This window comes from Accipiter gentilis, chromosome 25, assembly GCF_929443795.1.
Source record: "Accipiter gentilis chromosome 25, bAccGen1.1, whole genome shotgun sequence".
Taxonomy (NCBI): domain Eukaryota; kingdom Metazoa; phylum Chordata; class Aves; order Accipitriformes; family Accipitridae; genus Astur; species Astur gentilis.
In genome coordinates, this window is record NC_064904.1 from 12,303,496 (window position 1) to 12,328,474 (window position 24,979).

The 24,979-nt window shown below is 37.3% G+C and overlaps 1 protein-coding gene across 7 annotated transcripts in view; it reads left to right on the top strand.

Moving 5' to 3' along the window:
• The window catches only part of TDRD9 (tudor domain containing 9), an 82,862-nt gene that overhangs the window by 9,234 nt on the left and 48,649 nt on the right, over positions 1-24,979 (top strand). For 4 of the 7 annotated variants that reach the window (XM_049828345.1, XM_049828347.1, XM_049828346.1 and 1 more), the window contains exons 2-6: positions 9,379-9,485; positions 16,372-16,469; positions 16,868-17,089; positions 19,569-19,691; positions 22,016-22,096. In XM_049828345.1, coding sequence (XP_049684302.1) covers positions 9,379-9,485; positions 16,372-16,469; positions 16,868-17,089; positions 19,569-19,691; positions 22,016-22,096 — 631 coding nt within the window. Of the gene's footprint in view, positions 1-9,378; positions 9,486-10,981; positions 11,095-16,371; positions 16,470-16,867; positions 17,090-19,568; positions 19,692-21,841; positions 21,880-22,015; positions 22,097-24,979 lie in introns of those variants that run through there. The other 3 variants (XM_049828351.1, XM_049828349.1, XM_049828352.1) reach the window with 3 other exon arrangements.

A 24,979-nucleotide genomic window follows, 5' to 3' on the forward strand; every position in this document is an offset into this window, starting at 1 on the left:
ACAGCTTATGGTGAATATATTTGGTTTCCCCATGGCTTTTAGCTGTGCTGGTTTCATGACATTTTGCTTACAAATACAGAAGTGAGGAATCATTGAGGTAGCTTAACTTGCATTCCGATAGTTATATGAGTACACAAAGTAAGCATAATTTAAATGAAATTACTCTAGAATAGATTAATATGGAGGGGTGTGGGTGTTTTTCCCTACTGGCTTCAGTAAATGTAGACACAGCCTCTAATTTAGAAGGTGATCTTCCTAATGACTGACTATGGATCACCAGTCAATAACGAGCATGGCCTGGTGTGTGTGGCAGAACAGTTCCTACTGGGGCCATGTGCTCTGTTTATTACTGTCTTTTACTCATAAAAAAAATTAAGTATGAGGTGCCATTCCATTTATTGCTTGATTCATTCTAGTTAGTAGGAAGCATATTTAGGGAGTCTGTTACTGGTTCTTACTTGATTGAGGGGAAAGGAGCATCAATCTAGTGTGGTATTAGCACATGTCATCTTTAAAGGATTCCTTCTAAGATAGTGATGCATCCATGGTGGCAGCTACATTCTGGGTGTGTTTGGTATTGAAGAGATGCATCTGAACCCGACACTTGCTGTGAGAACCCTCAGTTTCAAAGTGGTTTTGTTCAGCCGCCTGTGTGGCTTGGTGAGAAGGTGTGGAAGTCCAGTTAGTGGCTCTAATCTTTAACCTGAAAATGTCTGGTACTCAAAATGTCTCATCTGTTCTAGGAATTCCTCTTTTGCCTCTTCCTGTTTGACAGACATCACAGTTGTGAGGGGGAACTTTATGATTTCTGGAATCAAATAACTGGTGTGAGGCTGCAAAGGTTTAGCATTTACTTAAATAGAAGTATTGCTTGCTTTTAAATTTCTTCAGGATTAAAACTTCTGGACCTTTCCTTGTCAATGCTCTTATAGCGTTGTACCTTACCAACTAGAAGCCCTCTGCTCTATGTTCAAGGCATAGCACAATTACAGAGTAAGAATATTTACATATACTTGTGATGTAAGTACAGCATACAACTTACCGATTTAAGTAGCTGAAACTTACCACAGGGAAACAGAATGAATCAACATGGGGTGTGTGTTCTGAGGGTGCTGAATATACCTGGATTTTAGCTTTGTTGATAAAATAGCAAAGCATAACTCCGGAGGAGTACTTGAAGAGTAACAGTGAGGTGGTTTTGTGGATGTTTACAGGAAACTTCCTCTAGTATAAGCAGTAGCATTAGAGAAAAGTGGATCCTTATCTGAAAATCATCATAACTAACCTTAATACCAGCAGCTACTTTAGAAGATGGGACTGTTAATGACAAGGTAGTATTTCTTAGTTAAAAAGAGGTGACAGAAGATGTTTATTTTATCCTGTCTGACGCTTTCTGAAATCTTTTGAAAGCTTTTTTAAAAAAACCTAAGTAAAATAATCTCTTTAGCACAGGAAACTTAGATATTTGCATGAGGTGTGGTTAAGTTTTACATTCTGATTATGATCTTTCAATGCTACTGTAGTAATAATTTGCTGTCATGCAGAAGGCATATTCTTGAAACAGACTTACCATTTTTGCAAAATATGAAATTCTCACAAAGGAAAGTTCTATCGACATCAGCTGTTTTCTCAGTGTAGTGTTTTCTTGTGAACAAGGATTGTTGTGTAACCATATTCAGGGAGAAAAAAGCTGCAAATCCAAGTCAGCTCTGAGTGCAACAAGAAGACTTTAGTCCTAACTTATGTGTCTTAACATCACATACGCAAAGGAACTTCATAACTGACAACCAGGTCCTGTAATAAAAAAGCCATCTAGTTAAACCTGGGGCTACTACTATGCCTATCTGTAAGAACTACAAATTGAATACTGATTTGTGCTGATTGAGTGTGCTGTTGGACAGCACTATTTTTGGACAGAAAGTCAACTGAGAAGTTGCTGGTGCTGCACAGCAGTTAGCTCTCCTGTCTTGTTATGCCATGTGCTTTTGAACTGCCTCACTGAATGATGCTAGGTAAAAATGAAACAAACCTTTGAAAAACACTTCCATTTAACCAAATATTGCACTGATGATGTGAGCAACAATGTGTGACCAATGGTGAGACCGGGTAGAGGAGACGCTTCTTATTCTTTACTTTGGAAGATTTTATGGCATCTGTACCATCTGAGATGCTATTGACTCTTAGAATTGAAAGAGGCAAGAAGTATAGTGCTCTTTATGAATGAGACTGATAATGACACACCAAGAAATTATCATCATCATTCTTAACCAGAAGTGTTTATAGCAGGTCATAACCATTGCTAGCTATGTAACATTTCAACACACTGGCATGGTGGTGTATGTTCTGTATTTCTTTGTTAGCATCTGCGGGTAATACAGTCACATACTATGGTTTGCTGGCTTGGATTTTGTGTGAAGGGCTGATACTTTATTCTTGTGAGTTAAGCCCGGTAGGCAGCTAAGCACCACACAGCCCCTCGCTTACTCCTTGCTCACCCCCAGTGGGATGGGGGGAAGAGGAATGGAAGAGTAAAAGCAAGAAAACTTGGGGTTGAGATAAAAACTGTTTGAAGAAGTGGAAGAAGAGAGAAAGAAACAAGTGATGCGAAGGCAGTCACGCACCAACTCCCACGGGCAGACTGATGCCCAGCCAGTTCCTGAACAATAGATGGCAAACCTAACTGAAACTTCCCTCTTTTCCCTTTTTATTGCTGAGCATGGCAGTATAGGGCATGGAATACCGCTTCGGTTAGTTTGGGTTATCTGCCTGGTTTTGCCCCCTCCCAACCTCTTGCACATCCCCCAGTCTATTCACAGAAGGACTGCAGTGTGAGAAACAGAGAAGGTCTTGGTGCTGTGCAAACACTGCTTGGCAGTAACTAAAATATTCCTTTTAGGAGTATTGTTTTGGTCACAAATCTAAAACACAGTGTCATGGAGCTGCTGTGAAGAAAATTAACTCTATCCCAGCCAGCCCCAGAACAGTTACATAGAAAGGCTACCAATGCTACCAGTCATCTGAGAAAAGTGAGATTTCATTTTTGTAGCTACCTGTAGCTAGCAGGTTGGATGATTTGCTTCCACTTACAAACACAGCCCAGCTCTTTGGATTTAATGATCAACTTTGCAGTGCGTTTTTTCTTTTGATTTGACAGAAAAACTTGTAGCTGCTTCAGGCTGCAGACAGATGGTGAGTCGACCTCCTCTGGTAGCTTCAGACAGCATTTGACTACTGCATTCACTTTTTAACAACTATGAACAAAGCTTGCCATGAGTCTACATGAGAGGTCTCTTGGTAAGACTCCTTGTTTCGTCCTTTGCTGTGACAGCTAACAACTAATAATTCTCTTTTAACAGTGTTAACTGACAGAAAGTTGTGTAAGTTATCATTGTACTTCTGTTTGTGATGAATAAAATCAGGACATACTTGAAGCTCATTTATTCCAGTTGGACTGTCTGTAGCATTAATTTCTTTGGTGCTGGTGAAACTTCACTAATAGGTAGGGGAGTTACAGGTGTCAGTTTGAAATTGAGGGGATCTTGCATTTGATACTGGTCTTCATGGGCATTTTTTAATTCAGTGCAGTGTCTTATATTTTATTCAGAGATTTATTTAAGCTGGATTTTACCAAGTTGATAACCAAATGCTTGTTTCCATCTTATTGTTATGGGGATTTTTTTTTTTTTTTTTGCTTTTGCTATTTGGTCAAGTTCCTTGCCTTTGTGGTCAGAAGGAAGGGATGAATTTTGAAGTCTTAAGGAGTGTAGATGCTTTGTGAATGTTGCTAAAGGATAAGAAACAATGCTTGATAGAGGAACTGTGCTTTTGGTTTAAGTTAATAAATATGAACACCCATCTAACTGCTAATTCATAACTAATTATAACAACATTAATTTAAAAAATTAACTGTTTCATGTGTGGTGGAGAGGTAGTTGCTGTGTGGCTTGTCACCATCTGCCACAGGTAATAGCTGCCCTCTTCCAAACATCCCTATTTGAGCTATGGCTGCAGAAAGAGGAGCTTATCAACAGCTCATTTCCAAGAAGGGTCCAGTTCTTTGAAGCCCAGCAGTAAATCTAAGTCTCCCCCACTGGCATAAAATCCCAGAGCAGTAGACAGTAAATTTGAGGATTTGGGCTGTTTTATTTTGGCATTTGTGGTTGTTACTTTTCTTGTTTTCTAACTGTGGGTAAGGTGGAAGATGGAAGGTCTTACAGAGGTGTTAGTTTGACATAGAAGAAATATTTCCGAGATACTGAGTTTACACAGTCTATCCAAATCCAAAAGTTTGCTTTCGAGTTTTTCAGGATTTTGCACAGTAGTTTTGGTGCACTCCCTCTCTCTCTCCTCCTCCCCAGCTAGTTAAGGTTTTGAAACAGGAGCTCTGAATAACTGCTGAGAGGAAGAGCAGTGTAAGCCTCTACGATGCCTATATATGAAGACTTTATCACTAAATCTAGCTAATTACATTTTAGAACAGTTTTCTTGAGTGGAAAAAAGCATGTATTTCGTTGATTCTTAGATTCTTAAAATAATCTGTAAATCAATTTGTAAAACTGTATTTTAGTATTTAATAGATTTCACTTATTCTGAATTCTATTAATATATTGTCATATTTTTGCAACTGAAACATTATGAGTTTTGAATGACAGTACATTAGTTCTTTAAAGTTAGTGTATTTCTGCAGGTAATACCAGTCTTCTAAAAGTATGGAATGCCAACTGCCAGTCAGAAGGAAAGTAATTTTTAGTATGTCCTTCAGTAAACCCAGTGGAAGGTTATTTACTGTCATTGCAAATGTTCAGTTATGTAAAGTGTCACATTATTTTAGTTTCAGAAAAGAGGCTTTGAAACAGTCTACTGTATATATTGTACTAAAATTGTACAGCAAAATATAGCTCTGTATGCTATAAGGCTAAGTGTTTTTTCGAGCGATTTCCCCCCTCCAAAGACCTCTAAGTAGGTGGACAGCTTGTGTGTGTGATAGAAGATATGACTTAGGGCAGTCTTTCTCTTGTGATCTGTGAAATGAGTGACACTAGTTTTATGTTCAGCTCCCAGCCCCATGTGAACAGGATTTTTTGTGTCAAATGAAGCAGAACGTAAGTAAGAAAAAAGTACGTCTATAAGAATTTTCTAAAACACAGCCCTAGAACACTTGGATTTTTCAGTTGTTTGTCTCTAAGATGGAAATGTTCTTGAAGTTATATGGCCTTGAATAGGAACTTCTACCCCCAAATTAAATAATTAATAGAAAGTAATCTGAAATTGGATAAGCAAGCATCTTAATCCTTGGAATTTCATTACATACTTGAATATTTTCTTTATACAATCAGGTTTGCTGCATAAGCAGTGTTAGTTTTTTCAGGGAGTGAGGCTCTGTGTTTTTTTGAGCATCACTTCTAAAGACTGTGTTCAGTGTATGCATTGGCATTGTAGTATATGTCACTGAAAAGAGCCAGACAAATTACCTGTCACAGTTATGGTTGAGATTGGGCAATTGATTCTATTTTTGATAACTAAGTGTATGCAGAAATGCTTTGGTTAATATTTCAGATGCTCAAATACAAAAAATTTACTGAATGTACTCTGTTATGATGGTCTTGTTGACTTATTAGAGGTCATTCTGTAGCTTGAGGAAAAGTAAGACCTTTCTCTAGCTGAATTTATTTAAAGAAAGGCACCCTCAGTGTATTTGAAAGCATTTACAATTGGATGTGTCAACAATTTCTGGTGTTAAACTGTGTTTCCCTTCTAGTAATTCCCCTGAAGTGGCAGCTGCATTTAATCTTGTTTATGAAACTGAATTTTCCTTTTAACCCAAATAAATATTTAAAAATATTTTGTCCCAATCAAATGCTCAAAATTAGTTTAAGTAATCACATATACCAAGATCAGTCACACTTCAGAAAAATGTTATAGAAGTTAAACCACATGGTAAAGAATAAGGAAAGTATTCCAATATCTCTTAAGAAAAGTGTTGATTCTCTTCCAAAAAGAGGTGTGCTGTGTACTACCTTTTTGCCTGGACAGAAAGCCTCCTACTGGCTGCTGCTTGTGAGGCTCAAAGCTCCCATTCTTATGAGAGTATTTTCCAAAATAGGTAGGTCTTGAGATATGTACACCTTCATAGGTAGCTGACGTATTGTTTTACAGATGCTAGGACATATCAAGAGTTACTTGTTGATTGATTGTGTTCTCAGTGCTTTAAAATTTTGTCTGCCTTTGTCCATTTACTGTGGACATAATGTCATATGTTTGCAGGTTCAGCCACAGAAATCTGGCCACTCTTGAGGATGAAATGTGCCCTTGATTTGAGTGAGATCAAACTGTCACCTTCTGTTTTTTTTCAATGAGGGGGAAGGAAGAAAAAACAGAACATCTGAAGTCTCTGTCATTTCCTTAAATTGATAACGTTAAATTTTCAGTAATTGTGTTAGAGTCACAAAAATGCGTTTTACAGCCTCTTAATTTGGTAAAATTCTGAATGTGTTTCATAGATGCAGCTGAAAAGCTGTTGTTTGCCAATGTTGTAATGTTTTGGAGAGATCAAAATGCCTGGGGGAGTCTAAAAGTAGGTGAGTACAGAGGCTGGAATCTGGAAAGCCTAAAGAATATATGCTGTAACAGGGCAGGTGTACTCAAATATGGGTTTTCATTGTGTCAGAGGGAGCAGAAATGAGGAAGAGAACTGGTGTATCAGACAGACACACACTTCATTAAGTAGAATCCAGAAAAGTCCCTTCATTAGTGTCCTTTCCTAGCCTGGAATGGATTTGAATTTTATGAATCTTGTCATTCTTTTGCTGTCAGCAAATGTCTGTTGAAACTCATTAGAAAAATGTTCTATCCCTTTCTGTTTGTCCAGGTATATATCGAATGATAAAATCATTTAGGTTGGAAAAGACCTTCAAGATCATCGAGTCCAACCATCAACCATGCCCACTAAACTTATGTCCTGAAGTACCCCATCTACTCGCTTCTATATAGGATCGTACCTCATACTGATGGCTTATTAATGATTATTTGAAAGGACTGTATCATTCAGATGACTTAAGGGAGCAACAAAGGGCTTCATAATGATTTTTTTTCCTATTTTGCTTAAAAAATAACATTATTCTGTAGGCTTTTAATTTTATTAAAGCTGCAAAGTTCAGCATTAAAACACTGAGAAATGATGTAATGAAGGTTGTTGGTTCATTTCATATGCCCATATGCAGTTTTCCAATTGCATATTATTTTCCCCAAGACTGGCCTGATTCAGTGCATCAAGTGAGCAATGTTCATTCTTAATGACTGGCTATTAAATATTTTCTTTATTCATTTTGTAGCCTGAGGTTTATTTACTGCATGCTGTTTTCTGAAGATAGAAAACCTAATTTCTGAAAGAAAATATCCAGATATCCAAACAAAAATTGATGTATTTTCACAAATCGCCAAGGTCATACTGTCCTTGTTTTCCTGGAGCTGTACAAGCAAAGGTCATAAGCACATCCATACTTCCATGAGCCCTTTTTGAAATGCTTAATACTCCAGCTGCTGCTTAAATAACTGATGCTTCTGCAAGGTCTTTACAGCAAATGAGGTACACAGTCCTACCCCTCAGTGGAAGCTTTTTGTTGAATTGATTTCCTTGCTATTGCTCAGGGCTCTGACAGTCAAGTAACACCTGCTCCTCCATGACAGCATTTACTGTCTTAATCAGATGGCTTTTTTCCTTGTGGAAGACTGAAGGACAAGTGGTATTTACTGCATAACCAGGTTTTGTTGTCAGAAGATGCATGTCCCGTGCACTCAGTGAGGCTGCAGTCTTATGGAAATGAAAAATAATTGGTTATATCACTAAAATCTGTAGCATACAATGCTGCCAAACTGAGATTTTGTGGCCAAGCTCAATTATGTTATTTTCAACTGCTGAATGCTTGACTTTGATACCTTCATTGTATTTTTGGGGTTTACTTGTGTTTAATATACATTCAGTGGAATAATCTACTTAAACAGTCTGACATGATGTGTATGAACTTTTCTGAATTGTACCTTGGATTCAGGCCTGTTGTGGAGTGTTGCCTGTCCCAGCTGTTTCAGGAGGGTTCGAGTGATAAAAGTGTTGTAGTCTGCTTGCTGAAAGTAGGCAGCTGTTGCTCATGTAGTGATTATGCAGATGCATGCAATCCTGTTGAACCCTGCATTATTGGGATACTTGAGATCCAGGGAAAAATTGCCTCAGCTCTATGCCTAAAATATCGTTAAAATAGGATAAGAAGCCATTTCTTTATCAGCAGTAGTTGATAAATACTTGGTGTTTCCTGTAGGAGGAAATAATGACTGATCTGAATAAGTAGTCTGTAGCAGAGCCAAGCTGGCAAAGGGTTTGCCTTCTCAGTGAAGGTGGGTGCTCTGTGGCATCAAGTTACTGTGAATTACTCTATGAGGAGAACTGTGTGACACAGTACCATGTTAAAAATCTCGTTTTCAGCTTAATTGTTTTTCGAGTCTGTTGTGTTGATTTCTTAACCCAAATAATAAGCATCTGCAGCAGTATCCTTTGAAATGTCTCAAATATACACCAACAGAGAAACAGATTTGCTCTGCATTAACAAATTACTGCATAGCAAAAGCTTGCGCTGGGCCCGGAGTTTAAATTTGTGCAAAACCATAGTTTTGACTTCTAGTTTGTACTTCATTAAAAAAAAAAAAAGAGAGAGAGAGTGCTTTTGATGTGTCTAAAACTCTTCTACATTTAAGTTCATTCATGATTTAATAATCATACAATCATTGTATGTATGCTACTTTATTCTCGAGTGAAATCCATGCGGGTCGACTTTGTCTTGTGTGTAACAGATTTCCATAAAATTCCCTGATTGGGTGATGGTGGTGTTTTGTTTTGGTTTGGTTTTTTTTTCCCCCCTGGTCGCCATCATCTCTTGGCTCAAAGACAAAAGTTCTTTCCTTAATGCTGCGAGATGATTGTGTTTACTCCTGCCTACTTCCCTTGTCCCCAGAAAATCATGCAAGAATTACATGTATTCTCTTAATTGTATTGTGTCAAGAATTGGTGAAACAGAGCTATTTCATCTTTATTCAGAAGAAATTGTAGACTTCCATTAGGCAAGAAATTACTCAGTATAAAAACTTGAAAGGATGATATTTTGGGAGCTCAATTCTTTTTTTAATCTAAACAAAAATATTTAATGTGGCACTTTCCTTAGATTAGTATCTTAACTGCAGAGATAAAATTTATTTCTGAAGTTTGCTTATTGAAGTAGTTCCTGCATGACATGGAGACTCTGAACTTACTGTATAATGCTGTTATTACCAGATATATCTGTGACTTAGATTAGGAAACATTTATTGATTTGTCATTTCTTTCCTCTCCAGGCTGCCTATCACCAAAAGTGTTGGAACTGAATATGTGAAAAAATACAGACAAGTGAAGGAACAAAAGCTAGATGCGGTTGGAAATGATCATCTTGTCTATAAACCAGGTTAAAAAAAAAAAATAAATTGCTTCCTGTTATAGACTTGCATACACCTGTCTTTTTCCTCCTATCTCCTCCCCTAAACAAAACTATGAAACCTTATTGTGTATTCTTGTTTGTTTAATGCTGTATGTGTGTTTGTTTTGTGTAAGGTATGGCCCTAGAAAGTAAACACCTTATTTTCTGGAAGCCACAATATGTAGTGCTGTTGTATGCACATATATCTATGCATCTGGTTTATTGCATTGATATGACTGAAATATATCTGCAAGGAAAAGATACCATGCATTGGATTCATGTCTTTCTCTATTCTGTTTTCCCATTTTCTATCCATGTTATTTCTGTGTATACTTGATTGTTGCTTTGAACTGCCTTTAGAGAGAAATTTGATTGCACTTCTGTCCTAGGAGCTCTGGTAAAAGTAGTGTGAGGCTGGCTCGCTTGTCAGGACAGGTCAGCTTCAAACTCTTGCTGTGCCCCTTAATTTCCAAATTTGTTTATGTAGCTTATTTCCCAAGTAAAGGACACTTATGTGTTTTGTCTGTTCTGCGTGTCGTTCTCTGTAATACTTTTTGTATCTCTTTGCTGATATACCAAAAAATTGAGAAATTTTCTAGAAATTACTGTCCTTCAATGCTTCTGCAAATTGTATGACTTCTGGAACTCTGGTAGTTGATGAAGCCATTTGTTTGGCCTGTCATCAGGTGGCAGGCAGTAGGTGCAGTTGACCTGTCCAGCATGTGCAGTGCATCTGACCATCTGTCCTAACCACAAAATACTGTCTCTTGTTCACTTGACATTACATAAAATTTGTGGGAGAGGAGGAGGTATTGAAAGGTGAAAATGGGGGAATAAAGGGACTGAAAGAAGCTTTGAATGTTGTAGTTCAGGAATGTCGTGTTCCCTAGTTTTTCATGTGCTCTACTAGCAAAGGAAGGACAGCAACAAGTTGACTAAGCTTAAGTTCCTTAGATTTTTCTTTAGAAGTATAGTGGTATCAATTAATTCAAGGAAATACTGTAGATCAGTTAATGTCCTTCAGGTATTAAATCAGAATTCTGCCTAAGGTAGGCCAGCAACTTTAGCAGCATGGGTTGCCTGCCTAATTTTGAATGGAACGGATGAGAGCAGTGTTCCTCCTGTAAAAGAAACAGGGTTATAACTTAGGCTTTTTAGGAAATATTTCTGCATAGTCATCCTGGTACTTTTTTATAAATACCTGTTTTCCCTTGGTTTACCCTAAAATGTTTGTCCTTGAAATTTATACCTTCTAATATTTATTCTTGCCTTCCAGTTGTAACTTACTTAAACAGCATCTAGTTAGCAAACAACCTTAAAAAATTACTAAAATATTAGCATATAGATACTCTCTTATTATTAATCTATTAGATGTTTTCATATGTCCCTTTTTTCCCTCTCTTCCTACTCTGTGTCATGGTCTGGAGTCTCAGTTGCTTCAGGAGTGGTTCCATGTGGTGTTGATGTCTGCCTTCTCTTGTCAGTGCTCTGCTCCCAGCTCTATGCGATCCAGTGGGGGACTATTAGCAGACTGGATAGTGATGGGACTGGAAGAATCTTACAGCATTCTGAGACTGAGCTGCCAAATCCCACCAAGGTGCAGAATAACAGAAAAACTTCAGAAAATCCTGGTTCTTATTGCTATCAACTTTGATTTACAGACAGATTCAAGAATATTGTGTTAGGATAATATAATAAAGATGATCAGTGAGTGAGCATGAGATTTTTAATGTTAATTTTATGGATTATGAATATATATGTTAATGAGACTTGTATTCTCAAATGGTAATATGTTCATCATGCAGATTTCAACAGCTCCAAGACCCATTTGTAACTATTAGCTATATCAATCTGGAAGTGCATGTTCTATTTAAGAACATGAAAATTGTCATAAACAATCAAGGATTTATTTAGACCAGGCCTTACCACTCTAGCTGTGTTGAGTAGAAATGTAGTCAAGAAATAAGCTGCACAACATGGAAATGAGAAGCTGATTTGCCCTGAAGGTTTCAGAGTTGGTAGCCCTTCTGTTGTTTCTTTCTTTCTGAATTGCTATTCTAACTGTAGATGATATCTTCTGTATAAATTGACAGCCCATTTTAAATCTTGCAGAGTTACTGAAACTGTTGTGGTGTTTGCTTGTGCCTTGTTGTTTTATGGAGTTCTGTTGAGTTTAAATTTTGTGCTTTCCAATTTCTTTGAAAGAGCACATGCTTTTATGCCAAGAGGACAAAAAGAAATGCCTAACCTGCTTCTCTGTCAGGAAGACAGATCGTCAGGGAACCGCATTTAGCATTCTGGTTTCTACAGAACATGGTAGAAATGATACTGCTATGAAGAGGATGTTGAAGTGATTGAATAAAAGCAGAAGAAAATACTGTGTCACAAGTGTTAGCCAAAACAAGTAGAGCATTAGCAGTTCTTCCCTGGGCCATTGGTCTAGTTCCACAGTAGGTACTGGCTGTTCCAGAGTTACAACTTAGGTGCACCTTTGATTCAGTGAGGTCGCAGGATATTGTGCAGAGGGAAACCTTCCAGAACTATGTGTATGGAACACTTGCCTACTTTAATCATCCTATGGAAAACAGACTTTATTTTTTTTTTTAAATTCTGGGTATTCTAAACTGTATGCACTAAGAGTTTTACTCTTGAGAAAGCCTCTAAAATCCTCAATAAATTCCCCTCTTTTTTTAAAGGATGCCTATATAATTGTTTTCATGCAGCTTTGTAGATGGCAGGCTTTTTTCCTCTTCTATCTTCATTATTTTCGCACCATTAAATGGATCTCTTCTGGGGATCTTCTAGGTCCTGGGTGAAGTAATTTCTTACAAAGAAGCAATTTAAACATTGTTTCTGACTAGGTTTCTGACATATAAAAAACTTAAGTTGTAGAGTTCCTTAAATGTTTCAGATTCAGAACAGATGCGTGTCAGGAAAATAAATCATAGCACAGATCTTCACCCAAAAACCTTTTGTATTCAAAATATGTGCAAGTTGAAGAGGTTTGCAATGGAGAACAGAGGACTCAGCAGCAAAGACTAATTACTTGTGGTATTTTCTTAGGAATTTTAATGTTACCTGGGGGCATCCTTCACTTAAAGACACACAAAACTGTTAGCCAGGTTTCCCCAGTCAGGAAGGATAATTGCTTTGCCCAGGCTCTGGATTAAGCTCTTCAGGGCTCAGCCAGCAGCAACTTCATGTACTTTGCATTATGACTGAAATAGCATGAGTTACTGTGAAGTCCTTATGCTTTGTGGCTCAGTGTAGGAGCCTGGTTGTTTCCTGTGGCTTTCCTTTCTCATGAGCTTGCTTGCTAACTGTAATCACTTCATGTGTTTGCAGCTCAGCAGAAGAATGCTTAGTGACACAGTAAGCATCTCGTTTGACTCTCCTAACCAGTAATTTCAAGTATATTTTTTTAGGCATCTGATTTTTAATTTGCTTAGTGGCAGATACCAAGATCCAGCTGTACAATCTTTTCTTCCAGAACTGGTGAATGCAAAAATCTAATCTTGTGTTAAAGGATCTGTTCAAATTCAATTCAGCAAACAGGTACCAGAAGGAATATATTTGCTATATGGGCTACAATAACTGAGATACTGGAAAATTGCTCTTTCCATGGGCAATAGACTGTTTTAGTCATGGCAGTCAACATACCTCTACAAAGCTTCAATAATAATTGAAAAGGAAGTGAGCAGGCAAATTCATCTTTCCCATAACTGAGTTTTCACTTTCTTTTTGCACTGACTAAATAGAGAAATTAATATATTTATTTAGTCTGGATTGACATTAATGCTTCTTATGCACAGAAATACTTTGTCATAAAACAGCGTGGTGGGCAGTTGTATGCTTCCTCAATTTACTGTTTTCAGGTTGGAAGTGTCCTGCATTCTCTATATGTCAGAATCCAAGGTGCGTGTTTGAGCGTGATATCTTATAAAGGTGTACAGCGGCTGGGTTTGTCCCAGTCTTGATAATGTTTTCCAGAAAGTATAAGGAATTGAAAAAGAGAAACTTTGTGCCGTTATTGCTGATAAATCTGCAATCCTGTAGCTCTTTGAATCTGTAGATGCCTCTGTATTTGCAGAACTGATCTGTTTTTTGAAAGACCAGTTCTCATTTTGGGTGTAATTACATAAACAGATGTTAAAAAAAGAAAAAACCAAAACAAAACAACAAACCCAAACCAAACAACAGTTGAAGGTAGTTAAACTGTGTGGTATAGAGTCCACAGCTGAATGGTTATTTAAATGAGTAGAATAAACTCGGAACTTTCATAGGGGTGTATTTTAAAGTATTTCTATTCTGCAGTGAGTCTTCATTGTTCAGAAAAACAGCTTTCATTAAAAAAAAAAAAGGGGGGGGGGGGGGCAAAAGTTTAAGGTTCTTCTAAGATGGTTACCCACGTTCCCAATCCCAGGGTTGGGGGTTTTTTTTTTTTCCCCCACAAATGATCATACTGGATTTCAGAAAAAGTTTGTCATCAGTTTGTTAGAGTGGGCCTTTTCATGGCTGCTTGGGTCATGTCAGTGTTCATCTGAAGTTGCCTGTTTACTCTCAGGTCCAAGACTGTACTGTATGCTCTAGATAGCTGTCTCACAGTTGTCATCGTATTAGTTCCCCAGGCAAACTCAGTAATTTTTCTTTCAGTTTAAGCACGGAGTATACGTCTTGAAGAGAAAAAAAACAAACCATACAGTTTTTAGTACTTGCAGCATCTACTAATATAGTTATATGGCTGCCAGTTCTCAAACTCTATATTGGTGGTGGGTGACATTGGTATAATTTTTTTCCAAACTTCTGTGCTTAGGAGAAGGTAAGATATTGCTGTCCTAGAGCTGTCATATAAAAAGCAAAAAAAATAAAAAATTATGTTTCATCAGTGAAAAAAAAAGAGATATACAAAATTGATTAAACTGATCTGATTATTTAGCAGGGACATGAATACTGGTGGTTGTTTATATGTTTCTGGTTTGTTCCTTTGTATTTTTTAAATAAAATTCTTAATTTTAGGTTAATGATTTCTTATTAATACACTGGGGTTTTACTGAGTTAGAGAATCTTATAATGTGAATCCTACTATTTAAGGTTTTTTTGTCGTCCGTGTCCCGTCCCGTCCCGTCCCCCCCCCCCCCCCCCCCCCGCCTTTTTATCAGCACTGTTGTAGAATTGCTGCTGTCCTCTGTTGTATACTTCTAACACATTTTTCAAAATTGCAGTTGTTACATGGAAAACCTGATAGAGGTGGGAAGGCTATGTTGCTTTAGCAGGAATATGCTGACATTGGGTTCTTTTCCGTAGCAGCTTGAGATTTCTTCCAGCATTGGTCAAACGATGCAGACCTACTGATGTCTCCGTAGTGACATGTTTGTGCCAGAGGGAAGCCAGTCAGCCTTTGTACAGTGGTGTTGTGACAGAATGCTACATACGAATTTTCCTGGGGAATATATTTAGAAACTTGACCAGAAGTATTTTAAAGAGAACTGTTAGTATTTTCAAGGGATGCTGCTATTAAGCTCTGTTTTGTATGTGGTTAGTGGTGCTAAGTAAATCACTGTGCAATGATCACCTATAACTTGCGTTACACAGAATCTAGGCAAAGAACCTTTCTTGTTGGAGAATGCGGCTTTAGGAATGCTCTGGGTTTTAGTGCTTTATGAAACTGTCTTAATGAACTGTCTAGCTTTTGGGGGTTTGTTTTAATGTGGGAATAAGTAATTTTGTATTCCTTGACACTTGGAAGACAATTTGCGGGATTGGAGCACATTCAGGTATGGTACAGAGACAAAAGAAGCTGTTCTGCCTGCTGCTTCTTCACTGCTGTGTGAGATTGTTAGTAACCTTTCCAAAGAAAGGGGTCTGTAACTGTGCAGTCAGGTATTTAGGCTATAGCCTTTATTTTACAGTAAATATTGCCTTTGTAAAAAGAATACTTGATTTCTTTCCCACTACTCTATGTAATTCTTAGAGAAATAACATGATATTAAAAAAAGTGAAGTCTTAAGTTTTTATTATCTGTATGCAAATAAGTAAACTTCACCATAGTACCTGGTGAAACGCATTTGAAATAGAAAGCATTTCTGCCTTTGATTTCAGTATAGTAGGGTTTTTTTAGCGAAATTGTTTAATTGTAACTTGCAAAGTTGTTGCTTACCAAAGTCTTGTCCTGGCTTTCCCATTCTACACCTGCCTCCACACCTGTTCAGTCACTCTTGTTTTTCATGGTTGAACTGACAGCAGACTGCAGAGCAGAAACTCATGGTAGCACTGTATGATTTTTGTTCTGTATTACCCAGTGATAATGGTGACTAACTGCTGCCAAGAGACTGCAGAATCTAGTATCACCTTGAAAGGTCATTGTGATACTTAGCAGACTTGTTTTAATTGCCAAGTGGTAGAAATACAGTGGTGGTCTTATCAAATTATGGGTTATTTTGTACTGTGGATTCAGTAGATTTTAAGGGAAACAACATTTTGGTACATGAATAAGGCATATTTTTTCAGTATTGTCAAAAAAGTTCTTGGGAGTGGATAGTTTTCGCAGTTGTAATGCAAACTGTGCAAAAATACTATCTTTTTAATTAAAAGAAAAGCACATGGAATTACAGAATTGTATGCTTCTTTGACACTGATGGTGGTTTATAAACAGAAGCAATGATTTTCAGAGCTGCTGCCAGTAAAACAGCAGTTGCATAAACACAGAAAATCTCTTCAATCTACTAATATTAAAAAGTATTAATACTATTAATACTCATAAACATGTGATTAAAATTTGATAAAAGTTAGGTTTCCAAACACTGTGATCATATTCTCCTGGGGTCGTTCCCCTTCTCTATTGAAATAACTTACTCTTGGTTATTTTTATGCCTAGATACTTCATTGTCTCAGTGTGAATCAAGTGATCGGACTTCTATACCAATAACTAACTGTAAATATATGGATACGCCTATAGCCAAACACAAGGAAGAGGTAATTTTGTTGTATTTGCTTTCATTACAGAATAAAGCTGAAAATCATGTTTTGTTTTGTTGGTGTTTTTGGTTTGGTGTTTTGTTCCTGTTTTAAGCATTGTACAAAACCATTGTATAAAAATTCTTAGAGGAAGAAACATTGCCATTATACTTTCTGTTTATAGGTATTTATGTAAAATATGTAAATGAATGCATGCCCATGTTCTTTTCTGTGATGTCTTAACGTGTTTTAGGAGTCCAGGTGTCTACAGATGCCTAGGAGATGATAGAAAATATGGCACAACATTTTACAGAGATTTGATATGTGGCCTGGAGGCTATTGGTATTTCAAATCTGTTTGAAATCTTTTTTGACTTGTTTTGTAGACTTAAAAGTTTTCTTGAAAAATTGTTTCAGATAGTGTCTCTGATACAAAGCAATTCAGTTGTGATTGTACAAGGAGCAACAGGCAGTGGTAAGAGCACACAGATTCCACAATATATTTTGGATTATTGCATTCAGCAATCTATCTACTGCAACATAGCTGTTACCCAGCCTCGGAAAATTTGTGCCAGCAGCATTGCCAGGTGGATTAGCAAGGAACGCTCATGGACACTAGGTGGATTTGTAGGATACCAGGTATAAGAAAATTTCAAAGTTATTTAAAAACACATTTAAAAGTACTGTATCGTCTTTCTTGATTACTTTTAAGTGTATCTAGTGTACTGAAGAAATGTTAGAGAATCTGCTTTTAAGGTGGAATTGCAGGTTTCTAGCCGTCTGCTGTTAAACGTTTGTAATTAAATGTTTAAGCTCTTAAAGTTGAACAACTATAAATGCTAGTGAGCCTCCAACAGACATATTTAATTGCCTGCATTCTGATAATTATTAATCATTGAAATTGTTGCAGAACTATATTCTGTCATTTTCCCTTTAAAATTCTTGATTAGCATACTTGATTTGTTTGACATTACTACATTTACCTGTCACTTATGTCAAAACTTTCATGCATTTATGGCCACATTGTTTTGTGGATGTCCAGTTGTTTCTTCTTAACGTGGAAAAACTTGAACTAGTTTTTCCCTTTAAATCTACCTCCTTTCCTTTTGTCCAACTTGGTTTCAAACCCAATTCTATTCCCCCATTTATAACCTTGATGCCACTTTCATCTTTCGACACAGATACTGGTGCTTTAATCAGCTCATTGTCAGTGACCACAATAAACTGCTGTGATCATTGTTTCACTGGTAGTTTGACAATAGCTGTCTCTGGACTAGTTTCTGAGTCCTACGGCCAGTGGGTTCACACTGGTGGTGGGAGGATGTTCATGGAGAGTCATCTGCTTCTGGAGTTCTTTGCTGGGAGGAATACATGTTGATTTCTTCTCCCTCTCTTCTTCATTCTTGTTGTTTCTTCCTTTCTTTCTTTGACTTAGAGTCATATGTATAGATGTTTTCTAACATGCATTTACAGCTTGCTTTTTCTTCATTGGTCTGCAGCTCCAGGTTACATCCAAATGTACTACATATAGTGCCATTTATGTATGTTAGATGTCTTCTCTTTGTTACTTATAAAAAGAATTTAGTCCAGTTCCAGGTGTGAGGGGTTTTTATTTTTAACTGCCCATTGCGGACTTGTTTATAGTATGCGGTCTACAGTGCCAAGCTTCCACCCCATGTGTTGTCCCACATCTGCTTTCTTCTGTGCGACATCCTGTCTCTCCACTTCCCAAGGTCTCTGCTACTGTACCAGGCCTCTATATCTCTACACTACACTAAATTGCTGTTACAACTATAGCAAGTAAAGCAAAGGTGAAGGCAGGTCAAGAAAGGGTCAAAGAGAGACAGCCTGACATGCCTTAGTCCTGAGGCCTTGCAAACTCAGTACAAAGCTTACAGCCTGTTACTAGTAATACCAGCATTATACTACAGGGCTATGGAGATACATCAGCTTCATTTTTCCTTCAAAACAATCTTTATTGTCCTCCATAGTGAATGCTATTCTTTGTCTACGTATCAAATCTTAGTGGTTTCTTTTTCTATGTCTACAACAAATCCTGTAGTAGGAAAAAAATATTTTTCCCTTTATTTTTTTTTAATGAAACTCTGAAGTTTAATTTTTCCACAGGTAGATTGGAAGACAAAGTAAAAATACTCTTTATGCTCATTCACTAAGTTTCAGTTCCGAAAGGTGAAGACTCCAGATAATTGTGAGAAGTATGATCTGACATTATCTCAAATTTTAACTAAGCCAGTATTAATAATCTTCAGGTGTTATTTTGTAGAATTACTGTGGGCTATGTATGTTGGTTTTTTCAAAATAGTTTCTACATCAAGTCTTTTATATAATTTGATACCTTGAATTAATTAGTCATAAAATTGCTAAATCGATTCATTATGCTAATGAGTCTTAAAGACATAAAATGGTGGTGTGCTTCCAAACTGTCTTCAAGACAGTATATGTGGATGTGCTGTGCTTGTTTTACAAGCACTTGCGTGAGTTGAGCAGAATTGGAAGTAGAACAATTGAGTGTAGACTCATCTGCTCTAGGCTGTTATAAAAGCTGAAAGTGAAAAGATGATCATGGCTCTCCCTGCTTGCCTTGGTAGGTAGCACCTGAGATAGTTAACGTAACAGAAGTATTTTAGAAATCAAAACACCATTTACCATAAGGCTGTAGAACTTTCAGGAATAAGTTGCCTGGTCTTGGTGATATCTTATGCCTCTTTCCTTTTCTCCTGTCCAGTAAGCAAACTATATTTTGGCAAAATCTTTTTCTTGCTCTGTATTTTAGTGGGAAGATACATGTATGTACCTTCAAAAGCTTTTGAAGAATTCTTAGGCAAGAGCCCCCAGCAAGGAATTGTGATCCTTTACTCTATAAACTTCAGGGGTTTGAAAATTTTATTATTTTTTTTTAATTTCTCCCCAAAAAAAATGTTTGTGGTTGACTGGTTCTGGGCTTTAACAACACAACTGTGCAGAGGCTTTGACAAGTTTGAGTGAATAATTTTGATGAGTTTGCACTATATTTCGTTTTTAAGTACTTCAAGATGCATGTTCCTGTGAATATGTTAAATATCTATTCCTATCTATATTATTTTTCTCACTGTGTTAGGTAAGTTTAGAGAACATTTCCACAAAGGAGACAAGGTTGCTGTACATGACAACTGGAGTTCTTCTTGAGAAAGTAGTTTGTGCCAAAAGCCTAGCTGAATTCACACACATTTTCATCGATGAAGTAAGTTGGTGGAAATAAGTTTAAACTTCATATTAAGAAAACCTTCTTCTCTTTTGTCTTTCTGACCATGCTAGAGAAAGAAAAATACAGACATCTACTTGTAAAGATGCTTTGTATAAGTTGTCTGAACTAACACTTCTTCAAATACGCTTGTCTTGGTGATCCTTTGAGCAGCAAAGCTCAGAAATGAGGGCGTGGGGAGGATTTTGGGGAGTGCTTAGCTTTTGATACGAGTGGCTTGAAATGTTTTCTGAAATCTGCTGTGTGGATTTCAAGAATGTGTCTGGCTAGGCCTATTAGGAGGAGGCAGGTAGTTTTTACTCACTTGGTTATTATTTCCCTTAGAGTCTTTACTCTTCATCAATGTCCTGAAAAATAAAATAGTTCTCTGAAAGTTCTCTGTCTTCTGGCTGGATTTATGGTCCACTCGCGTAGATTCATTATTATTGCTATCACTTCACTAAAAAGCTGAAGAAAATATACTTGTAGGTTTTTTGTAATTTGTATATTTTCACATGTGTTTATGCGTATTTTCTGTGGTAAGCGGTATTTGACTGTTAAACAGATGTCAGATTGAGCTTTCACAAACTGTGAATGTAAATCACATGTACGATGTAGGACTTAAGTCTTGGGATGTAGTGATACTGAAGAGGACTTGCAGATTTCTGGTATGTGCTGTTGTGGTTTTTTGTTTTGTTTATCTGGGTTTTTTTTAATGCTGGTTTTCATTTTTATTCTGTTATGGTATTGGAGCTGAGAGTGACTGATTCTTGGATATTTGAGGAGCCAGGGAGACAGCACCTGGTATACCATTAGACTGTTACAGTAATAATGAAGGCTGTCATCACTGCACTTGAAATGGCACCTTGAAAACCTGGAACAGATGGAGTAAATAGTTACACTTTTGTATGAAGAAACTTAAGGACTTCATTCAAACAGATTAAGGAACCAGAAAACCACAAGTCCTAAAGAATTGTACCACTTGGTTTCATGGGAAGGATTTGAGACCACCCTAATATATTAGCAGAGTCTTGCAAACCTTAACATTTTAAAGCCAAGGATAAGGAAATGCAGATTAGATGTAAGATGCAAAAGTTTAACGATAGAAGATGCATACATAGAGAAGTGTTAGATTGTTCCTTTAGTTTTAAAATGTATTAATTGGGTATGAAAATTAATGAGTGAAGTTTTCTGGCCTCTTATGCAGGAGAACAGATTTATGCAGAGATTCTTCTTACCTTGTTTGCTTGGGTGCTGTAATTCGAACTGATGGTATCAGCTTGTACCACTTCTTTCAACACTTGCTAGCTTTCAAGACTGTGTGTTTTTTGCTTCCCCAGCTGAAATTCTAGTCCCTTTTGTTCCCCATATGCCACTTTTTTCCCCACATCTACCTCACAGATTGTGATCTTGACTCAGTTAGTAACCATTTTAACAACCACATGTTCTCCAGTGCATTCTTAATTGCAGGTCCCAGCCTGCTTAGGGTACTGCAGGTGTTTAGGAACATACCTAAACAAACCTAGGTCCGAAAATCATGACTTCTCACAGCAAGACTTTGCTGTCAGCCTGAAAACTGCCTTAGCTAAATTTTTTTTGTAATGGGGCAGTACTGAATGGAAGTATAACTTTCTGTTATGTTATAAAATGCTAATTGCCTTAGAGGGGATGAATGCTGACCTTTGAAGACTGAGCTCCAGAAAAAGCTGCTGCACTTAATATATTTAAACTGTAATTCAAGAAAGAGATAGGATCATCATTGACAATGTTGAGAAGGAACTATTGAACTGCAAGGATCAGTCAGAACAGTCAGATGCTAGGATATATAAAAAATTGGGTGGAAAATAATGTTTGGAAAGCAGTTGTGTATTTTGATCATAGCTAGAAGCCACTGGGAACAAGGGATGTCTATTCATTTTGCGGAGCTTTTAGACAAGCCAGCATACTCCCTGCCTGGATCATTTGTGATCTTACCTGTACAACTGACTTACTCAACTTCAGTATCACTTCAACTGTTATTGTCAACTCTAGTAGAACTAGTGGCTAGAGCTCACGATTGGTTTTCTGGTCATTATTCTACAATTTTCATGACTTGATAGCAGCATATGGTTTTCACAAAGGGTGCTATAGTCATGTGAACAGCTGTGTTGGGATTTTAAAATGTGATTAACATGCATAGTCTTAAAAGGTGTGTTTTCTTCTATGAAAATGTATTGTTGTTCCAAGTTACAAAAATAAAACATGAAATTGAGTAGCAAAGGAAGAGATTGTAAAAAAGAAGAGCATGAATTAATGAAAATTAAATTATGGATAATGTCTTCCAGGTGCATGAGCGCACAGAAGAAATGGATTTCTTGCTCTTGGTGATCCGTAAACTGTTGCGTACAAATTCACAGTCTGTAAAGGTAGGTTCAAAGTATATTCTGCTACTTTTTTGTGCAAGAATAAATTTTTACACTTTTTTTTAATCTACAAAGGGCATGTTTTAAAGAATTTACCATAAATGTGTCATTATTTTTTACTAAAATATTATTTAGTTTGCAGTTCTTCATAAGGAAGCAAGCTGAAGGGCATTCTTTTCCTGGGTGCTATAATGTGTTCTGAGAGACTTTTTTTCCTCATGTTAAAATGCATTAGTTTCTAAAGTCTGCTTAAGGCTAAAAAATGCAAGATGGATATTTGACTAGAATTATGTATTCGGTATTGAGGGCAGTGCTTATCCCTGGTTAAATAAGGTAGCATTAACTCTTGGAAATACTGAGCTTTTTCTTAAAAATGGCACAACATGTTTGGAAAAATAGCAAAAAAACTTAGAAATGCTGTATTGTAATTTCTAGGCAGAACTTATAGCAAAACATGGCAGAGATTTTTCTCTGCATGTTAGGAAATTGTGCTTTGTACTAAAGCAGAGTTTGCAGAGGTTTAGCATGCCGTATTTAGTCTTTGTGGTCTCAAAGTAATGAACTCTTGAATTGTAAGAAATTAAATACAAGTGATAAGAGTTAGGCTAACTCCCTGTATTTCTGTGCAGCTATTTGAGACTGCAGAAATTTTGTGAGACTGTATGTGTCCCTTAAGTGCTTCAGTTAATTGTTCAGTTACTGTGAACTGTTCTGTTCAAAGCAGACATAACTTGAGTCTATGTTTGCTAGTTTTGTTGCTATTGGAAGGGAATCTGTGTTCTTCTGTACAATCGACCACATTGATTCAAAGTTGGGTAACTTGGTCTCTAGATCATCCAAGCATGCTCTCACTGGAAGTGCCCTTCCAGTTGGCATAGGGCATGTCTGTGCACTTCATGTCTCTTATTTTTTATCCATTTTCTTGCTGATAAGAAAACTCCCTTGTCTTTAAATTCAGAGACAGTGTGAAGCTATTCACGCTTTCTTAGCACTTGGCTCTGCCTACCAAGAATACCAAATAATTTGATTGTACTCAGGTTGTGAAAAGTTTGCCCTTGATGCTAAGATTATCAGTTTGGTGTCAATGGCAGGAAGCCCTACAGGTCCTAACATCTTTTCTGTTAGAAAACATTTTTTTTTTATAGATTCCTGAAATATTTTTTTTTCTATATAATTCTGATTAGATCTCTCAAAATTGTCACTGGAAAACTTTATTTCCTTTATATCCTTCTCTGCAGTTGTTTTTACAGTTTCATATTGTATAAATCTGAGACAGTCTTACATTTGGGAGAGGGGGTAGTGTCCCTTTGAATGTTTTTCATGGTGTGGAGGGGAGGGGGGAACTCTTGATCTCAGTTGCTGTGTTTCAGCAGAGCAGAACAGGTAATTCAGTTTGAACCTATACACTAAGCCCAGTGTCTCCTACTTCAACCCTTTTCAGCCCCTTTTGAAAAACGGTAAAGGGGGGAGCTTTGGTCATGTGGCAAATTCATTTAGAAAATGCAAGATTGTCCTCCCAGTGCTCCTGGATTAATGAAGCAAAAGGGTGCAAGGAGGCCTGTTTAAGGGAAAAAAAATGTATTTATAATTCAGTGTGATGTGAAAAACATATGAGGTGTTTGTCTCCTAATCTGGACATTGCAGAGCTCAGAAGTAGCAGGTAATTCAACATAGCATGAACTAACAGGATGGCAAGAGTGATTCTGACATATGGAGGACAAGATCTACCTGTTGTGGTGCACCTACCAACTGTACTGAGTTTTCTGGGAGGTAGATAGTGTACTGCTTTTAGATCATGGAGCAGACATTTAATTTACTGTTCTAAGGTTGATTGCTGGGATGGGGTTGCACAAGAAAACCTATGACTCTGAGAATGGCTCTATTGGGTCAGACCAGATAGTGCAATTTCTGGTAGTGACTAGTAACAGCTGCTTTGGTAGGAAAATAAGAACAGGATAGAGAGTCGTATTTCCGGGTTCTAGCAAATTGCCATTCAGGGACGTCTGAAGTGAGATGTTGTTACTGTGCATGTTTTTGGTATTGTCTAGTGGGGCTTTAGACATATCCATGCTGCATGAATGGTTTTGGACTGCTTGATCTTGAAGGACTGTCGAATTACCGTCTGTTCCAATGTATTCCTCTGCCATGTTGGTGATACATGCTTGTTGAATTTCTGCTTTTGGAGTAGATCAAACTCTTGGTTTAGTAATGTGATCCTTCAGGCACTCTGTTAGGAACCTATGGTTTTCCTTCCAGTTTGGAAGAACTCCATGCAGATCACAGAGTGCAAATTAAAAAGGTTGTCTAGTGGAAGAGGTAATTTAATATTCCTTGCCTGTAACTGCAGTTAGGATAATTTAGATTGGATTTTGTTTCAGTAGCCCTCAGGCAAGGTTACGTTTAGCCTATTTTCGTAGCATAGGTGAGCCACTATCTATTGAGCCATGAGGCAGTTCATGCTGTGGTGGGACAGCTTTGTATAATATTTGCAGAATTATGTCTGTTTGGATTTCTTCTCCTTTCAGGATCATGGTAAATGACTTCATGATTTAGTCTGCCCTCTCCTTGTATTTCTTGTGCCTTTACATGTGCTTTGGAGATGACTGCAGTGGTACCATGCCCACTTCATTAGCTTGCCTGCCTGTTACTTAGTAAGGGGGATGCTCTTATATTTCATTGCATTTTTGGTTTGGATGTTGATGCCCTTATTTCATTCTATTTTTGAATTCATGCAAGCCGTCAGGAAAGCAAAAGAGGACTGTCTGTGTCCCACTCTACAAGTACTGCTTAGAGTGGCTCAGGAGATCTGAAGAAAGAAGCTGAACACTACACAGTTCATTCTAACTCCTTGGCTCTTCATCCTATTTTAAGTTGAAGCTGTCTAGT